General features: G+C 37.0%; 2 protein-coding genes across 3 annotated transcripts in view; both read left to right on the top strand.

Moving 5' to 3' along the window:
* The window catches only part of LOC130547292 (NXPE family member 3-like), a 29537-nt gene extending 23916 nt beyond the window's left edge, over positions 1-5621 (top strand). For both annotated transcript variants that reach the window (XM_057323102.1, XM_057323101.1), the window contains 2 exons: positions 2784-3124; positions 3731-5621. In XM_057323102.1, the coding sequence (XP_057179085.1) occupies positions 2784-3124; positions 3731-3928 (539 nt within the window). In that variant the 3' untranslated portion in view covers positions 3929-5621. The remainder of the gene's footprint in view (positions 1-2783; positions 3125-3730) is intronic.
* Positions 5622-16108: 10487 nt separating this feature from the next.
* dipk2ab (divergent protein kinase domain 2Ab) overlaps positions 16109-27212 on the top strand; it is a 48914-nt gene continuing 37810 nt past the window's right edge. The window contains exon 1 of the mRNA XM_057322703.1: positions 16109-16575. The gene's annotated coding sequence lies outside the window, so the exon portion shown is untranslated. The remainder of the gene's footprint in view (positions 16576-27212) is intronic.

Raw genomic sequence — 27212 nt, forward strand, 5'->3', positions numbered from 1 at the left:
ATCCTTCCATGCTGTACGAAATACCTCTAATTTAGTTTTCTTAAAGTTGCGCTCCATTTTTCGGGCCGCTTTCTTTAGAGCCTGAGTGTGTTCATTATACCACGGTGTGGGACTGCCGTTTTTAATCTTCTTTAAACGTAGAGGAGCAACAGTGTCTAGCGTTACCGAGAAGGTGGAATTAAAATTTTCAATGGTAGTGTCAAGATCTTAAACGTTATTTCTCATGCTAGCGATTTGAGACAATTCGGGCAGATTATCGAGAAACGCATCTTTGGTAGTTGAAGTTATTGTTCTCAGTACAATTCTCTCCACTCTTTAGATCATTAATTATCAAAAACATGTTGAACTTTTTCATTTGCGTTACCATAACAGGGTCCTTTATTATATTAACGTGAAAAGTGTACCTGAAGTCTCGCTATTCCTTAACAAATAATCCAACTGACCTGCCATTCGGTCCATTTACACATCTTATTACACTTAACAAGCCTGCAACATTTGATGCTCATCGAAAGAGGCATGCCTTCATAACAATCAAAAAGGTGAAATATCATTCATTTAAATGGCTTTTTTCATACACGTCTATTATATCCACAAAATGGCAGTAGAGGACTGTTCATTTATTTGTATGAAGCCATTAAATAACCGACTAAAAGCACTGCATAGTTGGGATATGTGAAATAATTGATTATGTCTGTCTCTGCTTCATTGGCAGCCAAAGCCTGAATGTTCTATTCATGTGTGTGTGTCTGTTTTCTGTGCACAATCGTTTTTGTTCACTGAGTGTGTGTTGTGTGCCTGTGATTCGTGCACGTGTGCTGTGTGACTGTAAGCTTGTGCATGTGTGTGTGTGCGTGTGCGTGTGTGTTGTGTGCATGTATGTCCCACTGCTTCATGTGAGTGTTTGTGCACTGTATACTTTTGTATGTCATGTGTGAATGAGAGTGTGCATGTGTCGGTGTTGTATGCTATATGCACAGACAAAAAAAAGTGTTTCACATGACCACAGTGATAAACGTGTTAAACATTAAACGTTGCTCCATATTTACACATGCCCGGCTGGTTGTAAGATGCTGTATTGATATAACACTCACCTTTATTAGGTACACCAGTTCAATTGCATGTAAACCCAAATTGCTATGCAGCCAGTCACATGGCAGCAACACAATGCATTTAGGCATTTAGACATGGTAAACATGACTTCCTGAAGTTCAAACAGAACATCAAAATGAGGAAAAAATGGGAAATATTATGTGAGGTGTGTGTACCAAATAAGCATAATTTAAATGGCACGGCCTTCTAGAATATTATTGCAGACAATGTCAATCTCCTACTGACCACAGAGTACCCATCTTTTTATGGCTACTTCCAGCAACCATGAATGTGAATCAATGTATCTATTTAAGGTGGTCCTAGATTTTTTTATTCAACATTAATTCTTCAGAACACAAAAGAGGCTATTTTGAAGAATGTGCATTGTATTAACAAAAAGACCTGTATCTCTGCAATAGAATGTCATAGAGACACAGGGAGTTGGTTCATTTTACTCATGGATAAGTGTATTATAATATGACGGGTGACAAACCACACCCATAGCAACTAAACAGATTAGCTTAGCAACCGTCTAGCCAGACCTACATCTCTGCAGTAGAATATCATAGAGACACAGGGGCTTGGTTCGTTTCACTTGTGCCTTAGTGTGTTATCAATTGTCAGGTGCCATGCCACACCCATAGCAACTAAACAAGTTAACTTAGCAACCATTGAGCAAGATCTATATCTCTGCAACAGAACATCATAGAGACATGAGAATTGGTTCATTTCACTCGTCCCTTAGGTATTATCAGGTTACACATGTCTTTGCATATAAGTGTAAGCATGCGTAGTCTGTATTAAACGTTACTGACGATTCCTGAGCCTAGTCGACGACGGCAAAGGTGCCTTATTATTCAATAAAAAAATGTTATTTGACGAAGTGGTCCTTACTGAACTCATTCTCCCGCAACCAAAGTCCATTTAGGGAAGTTGTGCCACTAGGCGGCCATGTTTGCCACGCCTCTGGGCAGTTAATAGCAAGTCCACTGTCCTATCTACTTTAATGGGGGAAGGCAGATATTTTTTAAATCGCTGGCAAAAATCACAATTAAGCAGCATATGTCCTATCAATAATTAAACCTGACATGAACTGTACCATAACTTGGCTTTGCTAAGCTTAAATTGCGCTAAAACTCCCCCTTTTCAAGATCGCTTCATCTACTGTGCATGTTCACAGCCTGGCAAGCGACTCGCGAGAGCCCCGCCCCAGAGAATCGTCAGTCAATACTGATTGACGATTGGCTCGTATCACTGGAGGGCGGACTCCTTCGCTAGAGCGGCCATATTGAGCGTTGCATTCCTCCCCATTAATTGTAATGGCAGTAACGCATCTTGTTTATATGAATATCTTTGCCGCGACCCACCCGCAATTAATCAGAATGTTATTTTTTGTTACTTGAACCACCTGCCCGCGGATATAAATGCGATCCGGCATCACTTGACAACACAAGTCACTCTTTAGTTAGCAGATAAATTCTAGCTATTTGAGCTAATCTTTTGTCCTATGACTTTCAGTGAATGATATCTGATAGTAGATTTTACTAGATACTTTACCTTAAAGTAACACAATGAACAGTTTAATATTTTACAAACTAATACAATAGTTGGTGTATAACGTTACAGTACATTCAAACATTTTAATTGTTAAAGAAATAAAAGCAATCATTGTTTATTTTATTGATCTCATTTAGGGATAAAAAGAGTTAATCTCCACACTCCAAGGCTTGGTGGACCCCTGATGATTGCAGACATGAAAAACAATATCATTATTCATTGGAGCCCACACAGTGTTCCTTTGCGATTTTATAAAATGCTGAAAACCGATCTGCACCATGTCAGCAATGACATCGATGAAATAGCTGGTGGTTCTTATGGAGTCATCGTATTCACTTTTTGGGCCCACTTGGTTTTTCATCCACTAACATTTTATGTCCATGAAGTGGCCAAAATTCGACAGGCTGTTCTGGCATTGCTGATGCGTGCACCAGACACTACTGTCATCATCAAGTCTGGAAACACTGGAGGCTTAAAGGTATTTCTTAGCCAACTTTTTTTGTTATTTTTCTGCTGTTTATCTTATGATGACATTTTCTGTCCAGAAAGTCGAGAAAATAATATAGGCACTTGCAGCCATTTACTAATAACTTTTCCTCCACAAAGTCTGTGTCCAAATCACCATCAAGTCAATATGAAGTGTTTGGTAACAAAATGTAATAACTCTGTTTTTAAAAAAATATATATTGTGCATTCCAATTAATATCAAACTGCAGCTGGTTTGTTTTGATTTATTCCATAATAACTAAAAAAAAAGCTAACTAACACAATAAAACACAATAAAAACATGATAACATTATAAAAAAACATTATTTTTTAAATGTTTTAAAAACAGAGTTTTTTCTCATGTTTTTTTTTGCTCTTCACATTTTTACTCTTCATGTGTAACCTTGTAAACTGCAACAAAATGTATGGACAGTCCTCTCTTACTAGTGCAACAAATGAGTTATTCATGCAATGGCTTTCTGTCTTATTCTGCCATAATTTATAAATCAGCACCAGAAACGATTGTTGATTAAATTAATGCTTAGTGCTAGATATAAAGCAACGATTATTATTCATTACTGTTGTTTATTTTTTTCAGAACATTTTTCAAAGTGACTGGCTTGCAATGCAGCTAAACATAGTGATGAGAGAGATGTTCAGTGATATTGATGGAGTGATGTACATGGATGTCTGGCAGATGACTTCATGTCACTATCTAGAAGAAAACATTCATCCAGGTCCTGTTATAATTGCTAATGAAGTGAACATGCTGCTCTCACATATCTGCCCTTCCTAATACATATGTGTACGTCAGTGTGTATTGTTAAACTTATATATATATACATGTATATAAATACTTGGACACATAAATATATAAGTTTAACAATACATACTGAACATTTTAACTGCAATATTCAGATGATGTTTTTAGAATGTTATCTATAGGACACAAACTATGTTCCATTACAACAAAGAGTAAACATTCTTACTGCAACATTGCAAAAATGTTTTGAGGATGTTGCTAATTCTGAGATTATATATTTTTTTATAAAATGTTCATGTAACAAAGGTAGAACATTTTTGACTGCCACATATTCAGGATGTTTTGGGAATGTTGATGAGGTAACATGCAGAATGTTCCTTAATAAATCATTTTTGCAATGTTCTATAATAATGAATAAGGAACATTATAAAACAACCTTCATAAAATGTTCTGAGAATATTCGTGAGGCCTGTTTCTAATGTAGAACATTTTGCCTGCACTATTCTAAAAATGTTTTGGGCATGTTGTTTAGATAACAGATTATACAATGCTCTTTGATAAAACATTGATACAATGCTCCATAATAACAAAAGATGAACATTACATGCAGCATTCATAAAATGTTCTGAGAATATTATTGATAAAATTTTATTTATATTAATATCAATGTAATTAACATTCATTTTTTATCAAATGTTCTTCTAATATGATGCATTACCAAATTAAGAACTTTAGAATCTTGCCTTTAACATTCTGAAAAAGTTTTGGGGGTTGTTTAGATAATAGATTATACAATAATAACATTTTTTATAAACAATTATACATTGTTCCATAATAACAAACAAAGAACATATTTTGAGGGTGCCTTTGATTTATTAATGGTGGCACATACACTCAATAGCGTCTTGGCCAGACGGAGTCTGCGCAGCGGAGTCAAACAACCTTTCTACCTTTGAACTGGCCGCCCTCTCCTACCAAGCGCACAACGCTCTTTATTTGACAGATGTTGTGGTCGGCACTGCAGTCATGATAACTGTGTTGTCAGTGTTCATGGAGAGATACTCACCGGCACATTATCATTGCTCGTAGCCGGGAGAGTGCAGTATCTGGCGGGAGAGAGAGGCGCTGCTGCTGTAGGAGCAGCAGCGGTGGAGTTTGTGTGGGGAAAAAGCAGAGACTTTGGCAACAATCTTTTGTAAATCGTCTTTTTTCCTCTCTGCTGGTGTAGCTGCGTTTCTTTGTTGTTTTATTTCCCTGTGACTTTTATTTCGTTTTGCAGCTAATGTACCACACAATGACACTCTCGCTATGGGCAGTTCTACTAATTCTGCCGCTGCGTTAACTTTCTCTAGTGTCGAACTCGTCTCGCGCATATACGGTGCTAATGGCATGGTCCACTCTAATCTATAATGGGGGGCAGTGCCTTCGTACAGATGTAATAACGTAAAACGTTATCAGGGATATCCCGACTATTTTGATGATTACTTGGGGCTCTACATGGCTAGTGATATGACTTATTGGTTAAGTCTGCCCCTTTCTTTTGGAGGTCCCTGGTAGCTCGGGGCCCCAGGCGAATGCCTACCTTTGCCTAATGGGTAAGTCCGCCCCTGCACAACACACACGCCCGTATAACGCACGCGGACGACACGCCTGCATGACATACACGCACACGCACGCACACCCTTACTTTGATTGAGAAACAAACATAATACATGACAATTAACTGCAGTGTNAAAGAGAAATGATTAGTTCGTCTCTCGAGTCATCGGGTCCGAGTCCTTATACCGGAAAGAGAAATGATTAGTTCGTCTGTCGAGTCATCGGGTCTGAGCTCTTTTGTCAAATGGTAGCTCCGCAGGCAAACCTGCAGCCTGTACCGGAGTCTTCGAGTCCGAGTCTTTAACGTTACGTGACCACTTACCGGATCATCAGTCAAATGCATGATGTACGTGTTATATGTTGTATTATAGGAAGAAATATTATAAAATTACCAAAAGATATGTGCATTAAACATCTTCTCTAAAACGTACCGTTCTGTTCTTTTTTCTGTCAGTGTATTCATAAATGCTGCTTGTGGATTTCTGCATGTGTTTTTAATTTATCTTAATAACTAACTATTTTGCATAAGAACTGTGCTGGCAAAATATAAACATAAGCAACACTAGTAAAGTCCGTGTTTATGTCTAATGCATATATTACACAAGTGATCTCTTATTAAATAATTGCACATTTAAATGATTTCAATAGCCTATTATTATATACTTTGCAAACTGCATGAGACTTTTTAGTAAATAAACAACAACCTGTAAACCTTATTGCATACCTGAGTGACCCAAAATTGTTAATGAATTATAAATACATAACTTTACAGAAATGCATCAAAAGCAAGAGTTAAAAACTGCATGAATATTTGTAAGGGAAGTCAGGAAATAAGTTATTTTTGTATGTAATACATTAAACAAGCATCTGTCATATCACGTGACAAAAGAACGAACGACTCAAACCCGAAGACTCGGTAGATGAACTAATCATTTCTGTTTCCGGCACAGTCTGCATAGACTGGCCTATGGGGTTTTCACGTGACAAAAGAAAGAACGACTCGGACCCGTACACTCGGTAGGTAAACTAATCATTTATGTTTTCTGTAAATGCAGCCTATATGGGCAAAATAAGTCTCTAGAGTTGAGCTATAATCCTTTTTGTTTCTTGTACAGATTTCAGTGCTTATATGGCTGTCAGGAAATAATTAAATAACTGTTTCTCATAACTTGTCCCTAACTACGATATCAGTTATTTCTTATTATATATCTGATCAAAACTAGCATAACTAGCGAACTCTGGGCAGTTGTGGCCTAATGGTTAGAGAGTCGGACTCATGACCAGAAGGTTGCCGGTTCGATTCCCAGGGCCGGCGGGTAACAACTGAGGTGCCCTTGAGCAAGGCACCTTATCCCTACTTGCTCCCCGGGCGCTGTAGTGATAGCTGCCCACTGCTCCGGGGGTACGTGTGTTCACTACTCTCTGGATGGGTTAAATGCAGAGGTCACATTTCGTTGCCTTGTACTTGTACATGTGCAATGACAATAAATTGAATCCAAAATCCAAATCCAAATGAACGAAATGACTCGAAAAAAGATTCGTTCATTTTGCTGAACGAGATTCAAACATCCGAATCGCAAAAATGACTCGAACTTCCCATCACTAATGCCTACCTTTGCCTAATGGGTAAGTCCGCCCCTGCACAACACACACGCCCGTATAACGCACGCGGACGACACGCCTGCATGACATACACGCACACGCACGCACACCCTTACTTTGATTGAGAAACAAACATAATACATGACAATTAACTGCAGTGTTCCAGCACAGTCTCCAACCTCTTCAGTTTTTCCAGTTCAGCTGTTGGCATGTTGATGTTGCTTGCATGTAGGGCCATTGCATCTCTCAATGGTTCCTGATTTCTTTGAATATGCTTTATCATTTCCAGGGTGCTGTTCCATCTGGTTGACACCTCTTGTGTGAGTGACTCTTTCTTTTGATGATGTGCAACCTGCTGCTGTTCGAGCTTGGCTATGCTTGAAATGGCCCACTACCTTACAGCATTTTGCCGAGGCGCTGTCAAACGGACTGTTCTGGAGCGACACTGTGATTGCTCGGTGGAGGCTGTTTGCAATGCAAGGCATATGCTCGAACGGAAGCTGCCTGGCCGCTGCAATCATGTTGCGTGCACTATCGGTGGTCAGTGTGCTAATTTTGAGTTCAATATTCCACTGTCTGGCTACCTGCAGAAAGTGCTAAGCGCAAACGTTAGCATAGTACCTCTCGTCTGTCTTCATGACGGTCAAAGCGTATGACCGTAGTTTTCAGTGTGTGTCAAAATAATGAGACGTGACCCCCAGGTAGCTATGGTTACTGAGGGAAGTCCAGTAATCTCCGGTGAGCGCAACCGTATTTGTCTGTCTTAATGCCTCCTCGACTTTAGCTTTCTCCTCTTAGTAAGAGTCGTGAATCTTGCTTGTAACAGTGGATCTCGAAGGTAGTTCATATGTGTAATCGTTAGATGCGATGTGAATAATTTCAAGTAGACCCTCGTCCTCCACTACATTAACTGGCATACATGCTGTAGCCACTCATTTAGCTATCGATGTTGCTTGTGGAGTTGTCCATCCGTCTCCGCTGAAAACAATCTAGTGTGGTCTGCCTTTGGTGAGGAGGAGAGCTTTCTGCATCAGTTGTGTGCTTCGCCATCAAGTGATATTTTAAACTCAACGTGCTGCGGTGATAACTTAATTCACATCCACAATAAATGCAGATACCTTTAGTCTTGTCGACAGAACCATATCAGACATCGTTTTATATATGAATTTTCCGTTCAGAATACCTTTTTCTTTCTCCATTTCTGTTTGCTGCTGCATCGTTTAATGTCTATGGCTGCATCCCCCTTTCTCAAACTACGGGCAAGGCCAAGGTTCAAACTGAAAATACGGGCTGAGTTAATCGCGTGTTAATAAAATTAGTGCCGTTATGAATTTGCGGTAACGCGTTATTAACGTGTTAATTTTGACAGCCCTAATAATTACATGTAACTAGGCTACCCCTAAACCACACCTTAATCCTGAACAATTTTTTAAAGCAGTCATGTATTATTTTGCGTATAATGAATAAGGTTAGTCTAAACATGTTGCTAACAAAGATTTTTATTTTGTTGACTTCACAAACATTTTTACATTTTACAAACAAGGGCTTTGAAATTTCACAGCATTCATTGCAGCACATTCAGTGCTGTTATCAAGATTACTGTTTTAGTGTCGACTTTATTTTGTGTTGTTGTTGTAAGTGTTAGTAGTCTGTTGTATTTAGAATTGTTTTTAATGAATGATGTTTGTTTAATGTCACCATGATTGAGGTTTCTGCTTTTAATATTCAAGTGCATGATGCAATTCTGCTATTGTTAGTAATAAATTCAACAACAAGTTTTAGTTTTTGAACAGTTCATGTTTTTGCTATGTGTATTATGTGTATAATCTATCCAGTTTAAAAGAATTGAGTAAAAACTCAATTTTAGTTGGGAAAATTTGTCGAAGTGCTTTTTTATTAAAAAGATGAATGAAAATATTTAAGTTGACTTGAAAAAAATTCCAAAAATCATATTTGTTTAACAAATGTGAATTAATCCATTTGAACATGGATAAATATTGCTGAGTAGATATAACTTTAATATGTGTACACCTTTTTGTGTTAATCCAACATATTTTCAAAATGGAGTTTCCATTAAATTTACACAGGTTTAGTATATACAGACAGTATTGCCTCTGTAAGACATTGGTATTTCAGGTTGACTGAATTTAGTTATCTTCAGTAATCTTAAACAATGCCTTCCCATTCATCTTAATCAGATATAGCACACAAAGCACATTTTGTAAGTAAAAGAGTGACACGTTTATCATTCCACTGTATTGTGTAACACGGAATCACCCACATGCAGCAAGTTATTGTTTTCTCAAAATTCTGCCTTTATAGATTTCTAAGCCATAGGTTATGTCAACATGCGCTTTTTTTTGGTTGTCATCTTCATTGTAAAAGAAAATGCTCTCACCCCAGAGTACTAACGTCACTATTTTGAAACCACTGAAGGGCGTTGTTAGGCAGTTAAACTCTTTATACATTCTCTGACACAATGCAGCAAGTTATTGTTTTCTCAAAATTCTGCCTTTATAGATTTCTAAGCCATAGGTTATGTCAACATGCGCTTTTTTTTGGTTGTCATCTTCATTGTAAAAGAAAATGCTCTCACCCCAGAGTACTAACGTCACTATTTTGAAACCGCTGTAGGGCGTTGTTAGGCAGTTAAACTCTTTATACATTCTCTGACACAATGGAAACAAAATAAGCCACTTCTGAATTACTCTGAAGTCATGGCTCTTTATACAGATACATTTTTACTTTTTTGTGTGCCAGGATTTAGCGAGAAATTAGCAACACTTGAATCTTTGGTTAAATTAAGAAAAAAATCATTAGAGGTTTGCCCCAGCAGCAGTCTTGATGGTGGCGTTACCAGGGTAAATAAGTCATATTTTTTTGTAACAGACTTTTTCAGAACGCTGTTTTTGAAGAACAAAAACGTTAAAATACTGATTCTGCTGAGAGTGAAATGAAAAGTTTTTCAGTTGTTAAGTTCTGCTGTAGACAGACTCAAACTATTGCATTGTTACGTCGGTTTTATTCTGCAAGTGTAATGCTTTTAGAACTTAAAATGCAATTAAATAGAGCTGTCCTGTGTGCAAGAGGCTCTGAATAATGTTATAAAAGCAGGGAATGAGAGTACAAGTAAAGCAACTTTTCACACAGTAGTAAAGGTTTCCCATTCAGGTTGATCCACAAAACGTTATCAGTGTGGGCAGAATAGCAGCGGTCATGGTGCAGTGCTCTTTTTGTGACACTGTGCTTCTCTCCTATCAGACACACCGACTGTGAGAATACTACGGTGTTCTTCACTGGAGACACTTGGGGCTGAAAGCTAAAGAAGCAACAAGCAGCAGCAGCAGCAGAGAAAGACATTAAGTGAGAAATGAATAGAATCAAATGACAGCAAGGTCAAAAGAAGAAATGTTTTTTAACGTAATGTGTATGGTGATCTAAGAAAGTTTCACATTACAAATTAAACAAACAGCATTTGCAAACAGATGGTGTTCGGGTCTGTGGGACGTGCGTGCGTGCGTGCGTGCGTGTGTGTGTGTGAGAGAGTTTTCTTTTTCTGCCCCCGCCGTTCCCGCAAAAAAACGTGGAGCACTTTTATTCATAAATGAGATCTAACAAAGGTACAGGGCAAATATCAACCATATATGCTGTTTGTAATTGGGAAGAGGTAAACATCATTTAATTATTTGAACATAAAGTGTCAACAGATTGTGTTGACATTCAAAAGTTAAACTGTTTTGACAAACACTTAAATATCTTTGTTAGCAACATGTAAAGGACTAAACACACATTTAAAAACTGATTTTCAAAAATCAACAAATTTGCGACAGCTGAATGTAACATTTTTGACAAGCCACACATGTCAATGTCATGTCATTTATTTAAGCCGTGAAAGAAACTTTATTTTGTAAAACACCGTGAACATTATGTGAACACAGAAAGCATTTTGAATGTCTAAGCACATTTAATAATTACTCAAAAATTATAATTACACCAACATAGTTCACTGTTTTCTGCATTAAAACATCACTGTCTGTTTATGAACATAAAATTAGCAAATTAACAGAAGTTTTTGCAAGAAGCAGATGTTTAGGAAGTACACTTATTTCCTGGAAAACTTGAACTTGACTGTTGACAATTGTTTAAAAGAGTAAAGACTTTTAAAGATAAAAAACGCCCCTCCTCGTTGTGTTATCACTGGTTTCATTGAATGCCTATTCACAGCGTCATCGAAAAAAAGAAAATAAATCGCATGCCATGCCTAGAAGGCAATTATCAAAGTTTGATCAATCTTGAATTATTGTTTTTAAAAAATCGAATCATTATTTTCATCCTTTTAAGCAGCACTTTGTTTTTTTTAGGTAGCTTAAATAATGCTTGGTTTCCATGTATCTGACACAAAGTCTTAAAATCCAATTAGATGTGAAGCTCTCTCCCAGAGAGTTTATTTGTGTTCATTAAAGTCCATCAGAGAAATGCTTCAGGTCTAAGAGCACCTTTCCTCCGAACAGATAGCACTATCACAGTAATATACTGTATTGCAAGTTTCAGTCTCTTCAGAACCAAAAGGATTTTAGAGAGAATCTATTGGACAGGGAAACTCAGAGGAAGCAGTCTAATACAGCAGTCTGTTGATTATTATGAAAATATATTGCCACATCAAGCCATTCCAGTCATTCTAGAATGACTTGCAGAAAGTTCACATTAGTGCAGTCCACACTATGTACTTTGCGAATGGTACCTTATACTGTAGCTGTATATAACATTCATTTTTTTATTTTCTTATAGCAACGCATACATTGCATTTAATACAATCTTAAATATAGAACAGGGACTGCCAATCATTTTATACATATAAGAATCCTCATACAGCATCCCTTCTCCATTCTAACTCTAACACCTGTAGTCTGGGTCAGAAGCATTTTCATGTTGCTTACTGTTAGTGCCACCTTCTGTCAAACAGGATACAACTTGTTTGGGATTGTAGCAACATTTCCACAGTTTAAAGGTTTATCATCATTATAGTGCCATCAACAGGCGAAACCCCACTAACTGTTTTAGGATTCACAGTGAAGGGTGCCCAGTGTGAAGCATTATTTTATTACAATTGCTTGCATTCCTTAATAACACTTTTAAAAGAATAGTTAGCCGAAAAACGAATCATTACTTACCCTCATGTCCACACCTGTATGAATTTCTTTCTTCTGCAGAACCCAAAAGAAGATATTTTGAAGAATGTTTGTCAAAAATAGTTTTAATTGAATATACGAATAAGCTTGCAGGAAATAAAGCATGCGCTGACTACAATTTTTGTGCTATTAATGTGTCGTTTACACTCCAAGCACAGATATGCAACATGATGAATACAGAGTTTTTAATTTGACAAATTTTTACAAAAAGGTGTTATCTGATCTGACAAGAACCAAATGGTTTCAACCACTTAAAGCTTGGGCCATTAAACACAGTATAGCACTGCACAGTGGTCATGGTGCCAAAAGTTCTAGTAAGAAATCATTTGGAATGGTTTAATAAAAGCAGGGGGGAGTGGGCTGTCTGGTTAGGAATAAGGGATTGCCTTGTGGGGAGCAAATCTGGACATGAAACATCTCATTCCCTTTAGTCCTTAGTGCAGTCAACAACAGTTGCCAAATGCATAAATGGATAGAAATCAATAAAAAAGTATTCAGTTTTACCTAAATTACTTTTTCTATCAACTATTGTGATTCACATGACACAGAGTCCACCAGAAACCAATTTAGGCCTATACACACACAACAAAACCAACATTTCTAAGGAATAGATCACCCAAAAACAAAAACATGGTCTGCTTTCCACAGGGTTAGCTTGGATTATTAAATTATTAAATGTTTCATATTTTAAGGATAGAATTATTTGACTACACAACGTCTGGGTGAATAAAACATATAATTACACAACTGTCAGTTTCAATCTAAGGGTGTGTATGAGATGCTCTGTGTATTTTAGGTCTAGCAAAATGAATGTTCAGAGTGCCCCATTAACATGCATATAACATATTGAGATACTTTACTTTTGAAAACGACCCCTTCACCCGATGCCGCCATCAGAAAGAAACGAGATGATAGAAAATCAAACGATTGTGATGCTGTCACTGAGAATCTGCCCAATTCACTGTTCTTTCTCAGTCTTTTACAGTAAAAGCTCAAATGAAGCGTGCTCTCTTTGGCTAAGCATTCATTTGGTGTAATTGGTCTTGCCTTTGAGAGCAGTTTGAACTAGGTGACCTGAGCACTCAGTCCTTGTTAGAGAGGCCAGAGAAAAGGAAATGGGAAATGTAGCTACTTTAATCTGGCCAAGTGAGTTTCGATCAAGAGTGAAAACTGCTTGATTCTGAAGAGTTGTGAAAAGAAAACATCTACGTTTTTATTTTAATTATATTATCACAAAAGCTTTTTGGGCACATAGGAATGCAAGAACATTGAAAATTTGAACATTGGGCAGGAATTCCCTATTACCGAGACATGAGAATTCCGTATTACTAAAAATGCTAAATGCATAAATGTAGGATGCTAAATGCATAAAAGTTTCTTAAGTATAAACTCAACTAATGATGTAAAAACTATACAGGGAACCAAGTCAGTACATCAGCATACCATTAAACATAAAAAATTATACAACTTATTTGTATACAACTGCATATACTGTACATTTTAAAATAACGATTTCCTAATAATAACTAATGATTCTAAAGACTGATCAATTACATGATTTATTTAAGATAAATATAGGCTACCCCAGCTGAAAAAAACCAATAGAAACCCAATAGAACCCATCAAATAAATTCGAATGGTTTTCATTGAAATAATGTTTAGCATCTGAGCCAGGGCTGACAAAAGGTTATTAGAATGTTTTTTGATTGGCCAATCCGTTCTCGGATGGTGTGTCGACGAATTCGAGGAAGAGTGCGGCAATATGGTCTTGAGGCTGTATCTTCGCCAAACTTGCATGTATCGGGACGAAACTTGGTATGTTTCGTCATGGCCATATTCTGAGACTACCTGAAAAGTTTTAAGTCAGCATTCCCTTATGGTCAAGAGATATAACAAAATTTGTTTAGTTGCTCATAGCATATGAACAATTCTACATAATGGTATGTGATTTTCATTAGCATATTTGTTGGCTCAAGCCGAGTGCTTCGATTACAAACTATTGCATATTGCATATTGTATACACCATCAGGAGCAGATCTTGTTCGCCTCATATTAATTATACGACAGCGCCGCGTAGTGGTCAAAGGTTATAAGCAATTTTATTGTGTTCTAACTGACTTTCCCTGTGTTTTTAACTTGGTTTTCAAAATGTGATCATCTGACATGTCCAAAATGTTTCCCTTTCGGCCGTGGTTGGGCTTGACCCCATAATTGCTGCTTGCAGCTACATTTATAGTTTTGATTTTATTTCAATTTCATTAATATTTTTAATTAGCTTTTATTTTTATGTTAATTTTAGTTAAATATTTTGCAACTTTGTTATATGCTTTTGTCATTTTATAATTTCTTTGTTTACTTTTTATGTTGCTATATATAATATTAAATAGTTTAATTAATAAGTTTTATTTATTATTATAATTTTAGTGATTTAAACTTTAATTTATTTCTGAGGCTACAATTCTATTTTTTGTTAGTTTATTTTTTTCCAATAATTTTTAGGCCAATCGTTTTTATTTCAATAAAGAAAAACGCTTTCAAGTTTTAATTTTAGTGTACTAAAATAACCTTGTATATATCTATAGAAAATCCTGCCCTGTCCAACAGCAACATGATTCATACAAAACATAAAAACAGTCCTTAAACTTCAACTTGTCAAGACATAAACGTTCCTTGAGGTGCTGCTTTCATACAATCTGTTTGAACAATGACTTCGTCTCATCTAACTTTAAAAATCGCTCATCCACCACTAGGTGGCAGCAAATACAAACATTTCCCCACTGCTCAGTTTAACAATCACCTTTGTAGGTATTATGAAGCTTTAATGAATTTATTTAAAGTTTTTGCTTACAAAACAAACGAAAAAACAACAACAACACATGTTTCCAGCAGGGTTGTCCTATAATTGATACAAATGTTTTTCATTCTTAAAATTAATATGTTTCTTTTAGGAACATTTATTATCTTTGAAGGTATGAATAGGATGTTCCTTCCAGAGAGCAATTTTACGAGCAATAAAACACCGTGTTGGTAATTTTATCAAGCAAAAATATTTGTCTAGATATGTTTTATGAATCAGTGCGGGATTAACGGTGATACAGAGACAAAATATGCTTGTTGTCTGTAATATAATTAATAATTCAGAGCAGCTCCCATCTGTTTCCCCGTTTCAGCAGATGATTCTGTGTTTTTGGGAACAGGTCCAGATCTGCCACTTGCTCTCCTGGTTTTAGCCCACATTAAACCTTAAGGAATATGACCACATGCTTTTACAGACATCATTTCTGAGGAAACGAGTTTCAGGCCACGACTCAGAAGCACCACTCGGTTAGGCGGTTTGCCAGCAGAAGCTCTTCTTTCTCCACAAGGCCAAACATGGAGACTAGATATCACCCCAAAGAGACACTGCTGGCAGGCAATCTCTTTGCTTTTATTTCATTAATGCCATCTCATTTCTTTCTTTCTTTCTTTCTTTCTTTCTTTCTTTCTTTCTTTCTTTCTTTCTTTCTTTCTTTCTTTCTTTCTTTCTTTCTCAATTAATAGAGCACTGCATCACTAAGGCAAATGTTCCATTCACACAAATGTACTTTGGGTGAAAGCAGCAGCCAAATGCAATAATACATGTACATTTCTTAATTTATTTATTATATTTGTAACTGTTACAAATAATAACAGTTGTTTTTTATTTCACTCACTTTTTATACATGCACACGCACTAATTTAGCAGTGAATAAAAAGAGGGCACTGCAGCTCTGTAACGGGAAGCGGGAGCGGGCACCATGACAACGCCCTCAAACCAATAACGTAAAGCGATGAGGGAAGTCGTAAATACTAATGGTTCGCAGTTGGAAAGAGTCGGTCGCTGTGGTCGTTGTTAGTGCTGGAGAGCAGCAGCAGTGGCGGGTAGGGAGACCGCGCTAGATCAAGCTCCTGTCCTCGATAGATCGACACGAGAAACGGACTTTGACGCTCCGCCAGTCTTACGCAAATAAAGGACTGATACATATAAGAGATTGAGAATTAGAGGAGTTAAGAGGCTTAATCACTGGTTATCTCTCTGGCTAGGTGGCTAACTGCCTCATCTTATGGAAAGACCAACTGAGTTTTTTTGATCCGTGAACGTGAGCTGCTGTGCGTCCGGGATACAATGTTTCTCGTTTTTCTTCTGTCGGAGCGTCTTACGCGCTACAAAGTAACATCAAAGCAAGCCATCCGCTCCAGTATGAAGAATGAGACAAAGTAAACCATCCAAAAGAAACACTCCTGCAAGACTGAGTACAGAAACTCTCTGAGGTTTGTTGGAAGCTTTTTCTTCATTGTGTTGTTGCAGTGTGTTTCCAGTCAGGTCACATTTGATTGTAATTTATGGTTGATGTGAATTTTAATTTAATTTAATGTAACGAACATACGTTTCAATATTCAAATATTACGGTTTTAAGACATAGATATTAAGACATATAATTCCATACGAACATTGTAAACCCGAGAATGTCAGGGAGTTTTATAACTGTGGTTTCCAGCTGTGAAAAGTCACGGAAATGTATTACAAAGAGTCGTGGAAAGAACTATAGCAATCAAAGTTTTAATGAACGTAATCGCCTAAATTGATCACAAACTACAGGGGAAATGGTTCTCCTCATCTTAAATCGCTTAAATCATAATGTTATGGATAAACGCGAAAATGATCTGCATTATCGAAGCCATATGTTTTCTATTTATATACACATACTTAATCGTCTAGGAATTGGCTCAAGTTTAACTCGATTATTTATGTTTATTTATTAATGACACACGACTAAAAAGTTATGGAAATTCTGGAAAGGTGTGAGAGTCCCTGTTTTTTATCGTTCGTTGCTTTTTCATACAGAACATGACAACACGTGTGTGTGTGTGTGTGTGTGTGTGTGTGTGTGTGTGTGTGTGTGTGAGCTCATTACAATATAACGTGTTAGTTTTTAATTATAGTCACAAATTGTCTGTTGTACAGTACATGACAAGCATCTTGTATTCTGAAACGGCACAGCTCAGGGTATCATGAAGTCGGGATCAGATTTCTTGGCACAGATTTGACACTTGAAATAACAAGATAAAATTTAGCTGCTGACCTCAGACTAGTCTAAATGATACCTGCATTAAATATTTATATGTGCTGTACTTATCATTAAGGCCATACATTTTTGTTTCAATTGTAGACCCTTTTGAAATGTTGTGTTTGAGTCAAGCCTGAAATATATACATAGGACTGATATTTTAGTGCATGGACATGATTTTAAATCAATTTTAAAGTAAAAAAAAACATACTTTTTTATATTAAAAGTGCATATGTTCCAATCTTTGAAAAGAAAAACGAAGTGATGTCCGATTAGCAAAGTGTTTTCAAAACTGTTTTAGACTTTGAAACTGCTTGTCACATTGCAGGCAATGTCATCTTTACAAACGTTTTTCAGGGTTAATACGAAGTACTGTTTTTTTTTAGCACCTAGCAGTATTGTTTGAATAAAGTAAAAACATACCTTGCACATGTATGTCTAATGTAAGGTGATCATCAGTTTGTCAGGACACAGAGTGCTGAATGCGAGAACACCACACCTGTGTGATAAACTCTGAGGAAAAAGCAGCAAAATCAATCCCACAATCAGGCGTTAACATGTTTTATTAAACAATCTTTTTTAAGTTGTCGCCACAACATGACCTCTAACAATATGAACAACAATATGTCAAGCTTTATCTTGCACTTTAATGTTTATCAACAAAAAATGTGCTATTAATGTATATTATGGCAGTTTTGTGAGTTTCAATGTACACTTTTACTGTAGCCTAACTCGGCTGTGAATCTCATGGCGGCTAAAAGTGAGCATCGTGTCTCTCAGTAATTGTGAACACAAGGTGAACATTGTGTCGAAATGAACCACAGCAATTGTTCGATTGTGTCAATTCAGTGAGCTTATTTGCCTAAAGAACACTCTTGAATAAAGATTCCTGCTGTTTCTCTTCTGAAGGACAAACTTGGTATAAAAGTATCACGATCTATAAAGCTTCGGAGAAACTCGAGGCATTGCAAGAGGAATCATTAAGTGAAAGTTTCATGTGTCACATTCAAATGCAAATGCGGTTAATCAGTAGTTTAGCGTGTTTGTATTTGTTAAGCGTGTGAAAGAGAGAATTTGTTTCCATTCATCATTGTTTGTGCGGTTTACTGGCTCAGTTGTGGATGGCTGTTTTTGTGATCAAACATTATTGACTCCTGCAGTCGATAACCTTGGCAACTGCACTTCTTCACCAGAGCGCCTGCAGCTCAGCATGTGTGAAGCTAATGACAAGGCCATTGTGAAATGCTTAACATAATGGGAATAAAGTTACCAAAATGTATTCAGTTCTCTGTCAAACTCGGGCTTGAAATAGTATTAACTAGTCACTGGGCTTCTTGCTTCTCAAGGGTGTTAAAATTGCGTTTTTATTTTTTACTATTTAATAAAGAAACTAGGGTCATTCCGTGTCGAAACCAAATCTTTAATATTTTTTGGAAATTTTGCAGGTGGCGCTATAGAGCCATTTTGCAACACTTCATTCTAAAACCCATGTCAGATGTAAATTTTGACCACCTCTGACATGTATTCAAACTTGAATTGTCAAGCATGTTTAGGCTCTCTAAAATTTGATTCATTTTGAAGATTATAACAAACGGAGCAATTCCTCACATCATCGGTGCTCAGGCCATAATTAACAACATTCCTTTATCAAAATTTCCTTATAACTCAAATAAATATAGAATTTTATAAATAAACTATTACGAGCAAGTTAATGCCTCAACTAGGGGTGTAACGATACTTAGTATCGTTAAAATGTTATGATGCGCATCGTAGAGTGATGAGGATATTTTACGATATGATGTTTAATTTTATTCATTGAGCGATCAAGACACCACATACTCTGTGCCAGTGCGTCACGTGTGCTTATCTCACATATGCGGTAGAGAAGTCTTTGAGAGAATGGGAAGCACAAGACACAATCTGTGTCACCACATGGTTTACAAAGCGTCTTATTTACCTTCACAATCGCCGGTAAAACACAGCAAACTTGAAGCGTGACTGCTGGCGAGTAACCCCAAAACTCATTTCAAAGGCAAGCACAAACCTTTTTATATGCTAATGTTAATTTATCCGCTAATGTGAGCTGCTACGTAATGTGAAATGCAACATAAAGTAAGCCAAAAAAACCCAGTTTTTCACGAGAGTCTCCCGTTTTTGACACCCATCAACCGCCACCCTCCCGTTTTGTTGTTTCTCCCGTGTAACTCCCCTATTTCAGTTATTTCCCCATTGAAACTCCCAGACATCCGACGGGAACCGGAACGCGTTCACGGGGTGGCTCTGTGGCTTGAGCCTCTGCCCATTTGCCCTCACAGGCTGGCTCCCTTTGGTAGGCGAAATAGAACGGTAGCCAAAGTGGAGTAGAGAGGATTCACATCCCCGCAAAAAAACTTTCTCTTATTACACCGCTAAAGGTACGCAGATTCCACTCCGCGGTTTCCATTTAACGCTCGCTCCTCACAGTCTGTGTCCGCTCACTGAAGACGACAGATTGTTTCATCGACAGGTAGATGCAGTAGAGTCTACTAGCTGTTGTTGTTAAACTTTATTTGCTTTTACAAAAAACGTGTTATGAAAAGTGTTATGTTCAGCAGACAACTCTGATTAAAAACGGCTAATATAGATTTCTAATATTTCCTGTTCTGTGACCATAAGCGGTTCTTGTAAATAATATGCAAACACTGTTAAATCCATCCATGTAAATAAAAAAATAAAAACGTTCTGCTAACTAATAAACAAAGTTAAAACAACTGACCTACGTGAAGGGACAAACTGCTCGCGCTTTTTCAAACCACGTTTAGATGCAAGTTATTTCATGTCTGACGTTGAGATCTCTGGCAAAATGTAAATGCTAAATTAAGATGATACCTTGTAGATATACCATTCATGGATTCATGGCTCATGTGAGATGCATTAAACAGTCTCTTAGATTTACATTTAAGAATTTGACATGAAAATGATGTTATGTTAGATATAAAGTAGTTAAAAGATTTTAAATGATTTATAACAGAGGGGTGCCCTATTTGCCCTGCACAATCAACCAGTAACCCACCTCCCCGGCGGGTCTCCCGGGTTTTGGTACACAAATGTTGACAGGTATGTACAATACTCGCAACACATTTCGTTATCTTTGCTGTTTTGTACCTTAGCCGGGGAAATTCTTGTATTCTGCATATTTATTTCAATTGCAAGATTGAGCGCTTCACTCGTCTGCTCTTTCGGTCCTTCACCTCTTACCCACGAATTACGTCTTTGGGGGCGGGGCACTGATAGATAAGTGAATGGTTGAAGGAGGGGAGACGAAAATGAGTGACTGAATGCACCGCTTGCGCAATATAACATTTCTGCGCATTAAATTTATAATACGCAAAAATTATATATTGATCAGTTTGGCAGTCGCACCGGTGTGACCATTAAGAAAAACTTGTCGCACTGGCTGGAAAAATTGTTGCATAATGCGACCATTTTGTCGCAGTCTAGAGCCCTGGTAACCAGTAGTTACTGGACTTTTCTGAAAAATAAAGGCAATGACCTGGTTTAATTTAATTCTAAGGTAAAGTAAATTATGTCAAAACAGTTTAATCTTTGTATGGAACAATAAATTACACTAGTTAAACTAATTTTAGTAGACTAAATATAATGTAGATTTCGTTGACTAAAACTAAAATGATGGGGATGATTAAAATATGACTATGACTAAAACTAATCAAAATTTGCTGTCAAAATTTAAACTGATCTTAATTCTAATATCATGTTAAATTGCACATTTTTTTCAGTGACAAACCTGCAGTACAGAAGGTTCAGTTAAGCCTTAAAATGTTAAAATTGTATGTGCAACAAAAAAGTTACTGAAATTGTTAATATTTTGAAAATAAATGTTATTTGAATTTCAGTTTTATTGTTTAATTTTGTTCGTGATGCGTATCGTGAACCCAGCATCGAGATATGTACCGAATCGTGAGCTGAGTGTATAGTTACACCCCTAGCCTCAACCAGGTAATTTTTGAAAGTGCCAAAAGGACACTGAAATGGTCATATTCAATGCAGTTGTTTTGGTAAAAAGAAAAAAAAATCCAGTAGGCTATCAACATTATTTGTTCATAAGACATTACTCTTCAAAAGAAATTAAGTACCAGATTTTTGAAAAATGACCCACATTTAGTTTTTGATGACTAAAAATGTGTATATTTGACTGACCCACTATCATTTCATCTGATCAGTCACCAAAGTTGTTAAAAGAATTAAGGGACATTTGTTTATGTTGATTTACATTGAATAAAAGAAGCAGGTCTTACTTAAACATTTTAATATTATCCTGCAGAGACATTCATGAACAATTTAAATGCAGACACAAATGGAATATTGCATTACAGTAAAATAAAACCGATTTCGAACCGATTTAATAGAAAAAGATTTTATTTTAAAGGATGCAAATTAAACTTAAAGTTAACCTTTTTCCCCAAGGTAGTATTTTTTTTGGACCTAAATGGTCCTAATTTTATTTAGGTAGATGTTTATTTTCTCCTTGAATGTGGATGTTCTGTCCAAGCATGCATTACAATCTGACAATCAGCTCAAACTTCTAAGACGATCTGAGCAGCGATTGTATGGAACAGCAACTACTCTTTTCCAGTGTTAATATCCTTCAGAAGGATATGAACAGAGACAAGTGCTACACTGAACCAGAAACAGCAAAAGGTTTGATGGACTGCATTTACTGCATTTGACACTTAACCATTAGTTTCTCTTGTTGTTAAGAATAACAGTATCTCTTCTACTTGTATCACGTTACTGTGACTGGACACATTGTTGTCAGGGCTCTAGAGTGCGACCTTATTTCTCAATGGTGCGACTAAGAAAAATCTGAGGTCGCACCGGTGCGACCAGCCGTTCGAGGGAGAAAACAAGTCTCCGCGACTCTGAAAGTCTCCCTGTGATTCAACAACAGACACACATTAGGCGCATATCATGGTCTAAACCAATCAGAGATAGTGAAGAGCGGAGATGACAGAGCTCCCCGTCCGCTGCTCATGCGAGCCGGACCGCGATCGCAAAACATACAAGGGATGATCATGAGTCAAGACACTATGCACATGATAAACAACGTAAAACTTGCTTCACTGCTTATTAGTTGTTATCCATAATGTTTGCTCGTTTCTTTGTGTAGTTATAATGGCAGAGCTCTTGTAAGTGTGCCCTGCACCATTTTCCTTACTTTTGTTTTATTCAAACGGTTTTGTACAGTATTTATAGACTTCAACACTAGGAAATGTTTTTTTTTATTAAATTGTTATTAGAGTAAGTCTTTTACCACTGTAAAGTGACTTTTACTTGTGATACTGGACTGTTGTGCTTTTATTTTCATCACTTAACTTTAAACCCGGTTTTCTCCAAATTCCGTTCCTGAAAATCATAGAGCTTCAGCCAACCTCAGCCATAACTTTTGTTACATACACAAGGTTATGAGCAAAATAAAAACTAATTTGGAAAGGGCTTGAATATGGTATCAAAAACTGTAATATATAAATTTGCACCATGTGTTGGGTTTTTCCTGTTCTGTGTAATACACTGATATTGTGTGTGTGTGCGCATACCTCAAAAACACTTCTATGAAACGTCCCTTCTTGCAAATGTCTCCTAGTCAGTCTGCTTGTTTTATTATCCAACTTGGGTCCAATATAAAAAGGCAAAACTATATGGAGCGATTTTAGTCTCATTAATTATTCACACCTAAAACAAGATACACACATGGAGGACTTGACATTAATGCTTGTCCGCTTGTCCGGGACAAATGAATGTTTTGTATGGGCAAGTGAGAGAGAATTTTACTTGCCCGACCGGACAAGTAACTTGAAAAAAAAAACAGTGTGACATATGTAGAATACTAAGAATATGTTCATTAGACAGAGCTGCGTGTTTGTCATGGTTGTGCTTGTTTGTGAGTGACAATAATCAATGCGCACCGCACTGAGTCCACGCGGACGCGGAATCCTGTTATTTAAATGTCATCTGGCTGTTCTGTGTGTCTGAGTGAATTATGTGCACAGTTTAACATACAACACGAGTGGTCGAGGATTTATCTGCGTCTGGACTGTATGAGGACATGAACACATGAACTTCATCTCCAGAGTTGCTCTGAGAGTTTATTTTACGATCATTTTACTGTTTGAGTGAAGCTATCTGCAAACAAGCTTCTTACCGAAGACTCGTCAAAATAAAAGTCCCGTTAAATTGAACACTCAGACAAAAACAATGTAGTGTACTATAGTATTTGCTATTGAAAATTGAAGTGCCCTTGTAGTAAATTGATAAACACTGTATACTAGAGTAAAGTTCAAAAACAATATAGTAAGAATTTTACTGCAGTTTACTATAGTAAACACTATAGTATCCTACAGTAATTTATGTGGACAAATATACCACTATTGTATAGTAAAGGAAAAACACAGAATTTAGAAATATTAAAACAAATTTAGGTAATTTAAAAATGATATGGCACTAATTTATCCATCTGTATGTAACATTAATGTCTTTTGTCAGTTATCTGCCTATTCATAATGAACTACACTTGCACATTTCTGCCTGTGCTACCAAACTTTAAACCTCTCTAGCACCAGTGCTATGTGCAGAAAAAGATAACTTACAGCCTTAACACTAATAATAAGTACTGCTTGCCTTTGTTTTATAGCAGTCACGGAGAGTAACGGCCTATAACCAAATTCAGGCGGCCAAAGCGGACACTAGTTAAAATGCTTAGCAGGGCTCTAGAGTGCGACCTAATTTCTCAATGGTGCGACTAAAAAAAATCTGAGGTCGCACCGGTGCGACCAGCCGTTCGAGGGAAAAAAAGTCTCTGCGAAAGTCTCCCTGTGGTTCAACAACAGACACATTAGGCCCATATCGTGGTCTAAACCAATCAGAGATAGTGAAGGGCGGACCCCCCTCTGATTGGCCGTGGTCCAGATATTCCTGTACGTGTGTACGTTTGAAAATGCTGTGCTGCAGTCAGACAGAGAGAGGTGAGTAGCCTATGCCCGTCAGATAAACAGAGTGGATGTAGCCGCGGATGATGAGAGAAGATGAAAAGAACGATTGACAACTTTTTCGTTAAGAATGTTAAGTTAAGGCCTGATCCATCCGAAAATCATAACCAATGCTCTGACACGCTAGACTGCGACTAAATGATCTCATTTTGCGACAAATTTTCATGCCAGTGCAACAAGTTTTTCTTAATGGTCGCACCGGTGCGACTGTCAAACTGATCAATATATAATTTTTGCGTATTATAAATTTAATGCGCAGAAATGTTATATTGCGCAAGCTGCACATTCAGTCACTCATTTTCGTCTCCCCTCCTTCAACCATTCACTTATCTATCAGTGCCCCGCCCCCAAAGACGTAATTCACGGGTTACGGGTAAGAGGCGAAGGACCGAAAGAGCAGACGAGTGAAGCGCTCAATCTTGCAACTTAAATAAATATGCAGAATACAAGAATTTCCCCAGCTAAGGTACAAAACAGCAAAGATAATGAAATGTGTTGCAAGTATTGTATGCATGTGAAGCTAATGCAGGAAACACGTGTTTAAACTTTATGCACTAAACTATTGTATAAAGATCTCTAACAATACTGCAAAGCATACAAAACGTTATAAATCACGCTAAATACTATTTATTTGAAAGTCGATATTGATAGAAGACAAACGTGTATCAATGCAGCTTTCATGAAGAATAATCACTAAAAGCATTCAGGTCTCGCGGGTTGTTTGAGATATGCGCGCGCCCAGAGAGTCAGAGCACAAAATACTAAACGGAGTTCTCTTAACACTCACTGATATTAAAGGAATTGTGTTCTCTTATAGGAGTCGTTCACAACAAATAAAGGAAGAAAGTAGCTTTAAGAAAGATGTGCTTTAAATATGGTAAAGTGTTGAAAGAGAGTTTACATATACAATAAAAAATAATTCAATCATAAACAATGATTTGTATTAATTTCTAATTGATTTATTAATGTATTAATCACATTTTAATGAAGTTTTAGTGATTCTTTTTTCTTACCTCACCCCACGATTTGGTGGTATCAAATTAAGGACTGGTGCCACCAACTGAATAACTTTGTAGCACCAGTGCCACCTCTCTCAAGTGTTAGTCTAGAGCCCTGCTTTCTTGTAGAATTGTGCTTCAAATAAAGAACTTTATGTTGACCACATTGTTCGTTAATCATTTACAAGTCAATATTGCCTATATGGACAGCGATTTAAAAAAATAAAAGTGAACTTGTAAAACTGCGGTGTTAAATGCGATGCGGTCGAAAATTTGGGTGCACCTAACTTTTGTGCTTTAGGCGTACCAGTGCAACCAGTGCAAAAAGTTAGTCTAGAGCCCTGCTTAGAAGCAAACTTGACCAATCTAAATCCGAAACAATTATATTGATTATATTATAATTCGAATGAAATATCATTTTTTATCTTTGGACAAGTCATTTTTGTAATCGGACAAGTGAATGACAAATTTACTTGTCCGAAGGACAACCACATGACAATGCTTAATGTCAAGCCCTGACATGTGTAAACAGTTTCACATTAATAAAACCTAATTTACGTGCACAAAGTATAAATATACATTTACAAAAAGCAATTCACGTGCATAAAACAAAACTATTTTCTCATAAAGTACGTTTTGCAAACATACAACTGTGCACAAATATTTCTAAAGTTTAAAATGTACACGTTTATCATGTTATGTGAATGTGCAAATCCGTCACTCACGTGTGAATCGCCTTGGATGTGTGTGTGTGTTTTTTGAGACTCTCCTCGCAGCGCAACCCCTCCCACGTGGGTTGTTGTACTCTTTAGCCAATCAGATTCAACCTTACCATTCAACCAATCATAAACGCAGAGAGCACAGGACTCAAGGAAAACGGCTCTGCGCACCTTTTGCGCAGTTTGACTAACTTCCTGTGTTGCCAATTTAGTGATTTTTCAGCCCCCTTAAGCGAGATATTTTCCAAAAGGCGGCTAGCTACAAATCCATGCGCCCATTTTCAGCTAAGGCTGGACAATAAAGTACAAACCAAACCAACCATACGAAACAATGTTTCCAAGAACTAGTCATTTATTGTCCTTCTTTGCCCTTGTTCATTTAAAGCATACATTGTATGGACATACAAACATGAACACATCTCAAACAGGCACAGTTTGTTACCCAGACAGATTTTAGCAGTTCAGTGGAAGTGACTGCTGGTTTTGTAGTTTTAAGTGGTCATGTTCACTCACTATTTCATACTTTTTTTCTACAAAATAAGATAATAAAAACAGATTTATTGTGTGGCTGTATTATGTTTTAATACTGCATCACAGCTCAGAGAGTAGATTAGCGAAGCTGTACAAACGAGCCTTTAGTGCAGTGCTCCTTGAGTTCTGTGCTCTCCACGATTATGATTGGTTGAATGGTAAGGTTGAATCTGATTGGCTAAACAGGATGACAACTCAAGTAGGAGGGACAGCGCTGCCAAGAGAGTCTCAAAATACACACACACAAATCCAGGGCGATTCACACGTGAGTGACGATTTGCACATTCACATTCAATGATAAACTTGTACATTTTAAACTTTAGAAATATTTGTGCACAGTTGTAAGTCTGTGAATTGTATTAAGCGTTTGTGAAACATATTTTATGAGAATTTACTTTTATTTTACGCACGTGAATTGTTTTTTGTGAACGTGAAACTGGCTACGCAAGTGTACATAGTGTTTTATGTGTGAATAATTAATGAGACTAAAATCGCTCCATAAAACTAACAATTCTGTTATTAGTGTTAATATAACCGGTCTAACGCCAA

Source organism: Triplophysa rosa, linkage group LG23 (genome assembly GCF_024868665.1).
Source record: "Triplophysa rosa linkage group LG23, Trosa_1v2, whole genome shotgun sequence".
In the NCBI taxonomy this organism is placed as follows: Eukaryota; Metazoa; Chordata; class Actinopteri; order Cypriniformes; family Nemacheilidae; genus Triplophysa; species Triplophysa rosa.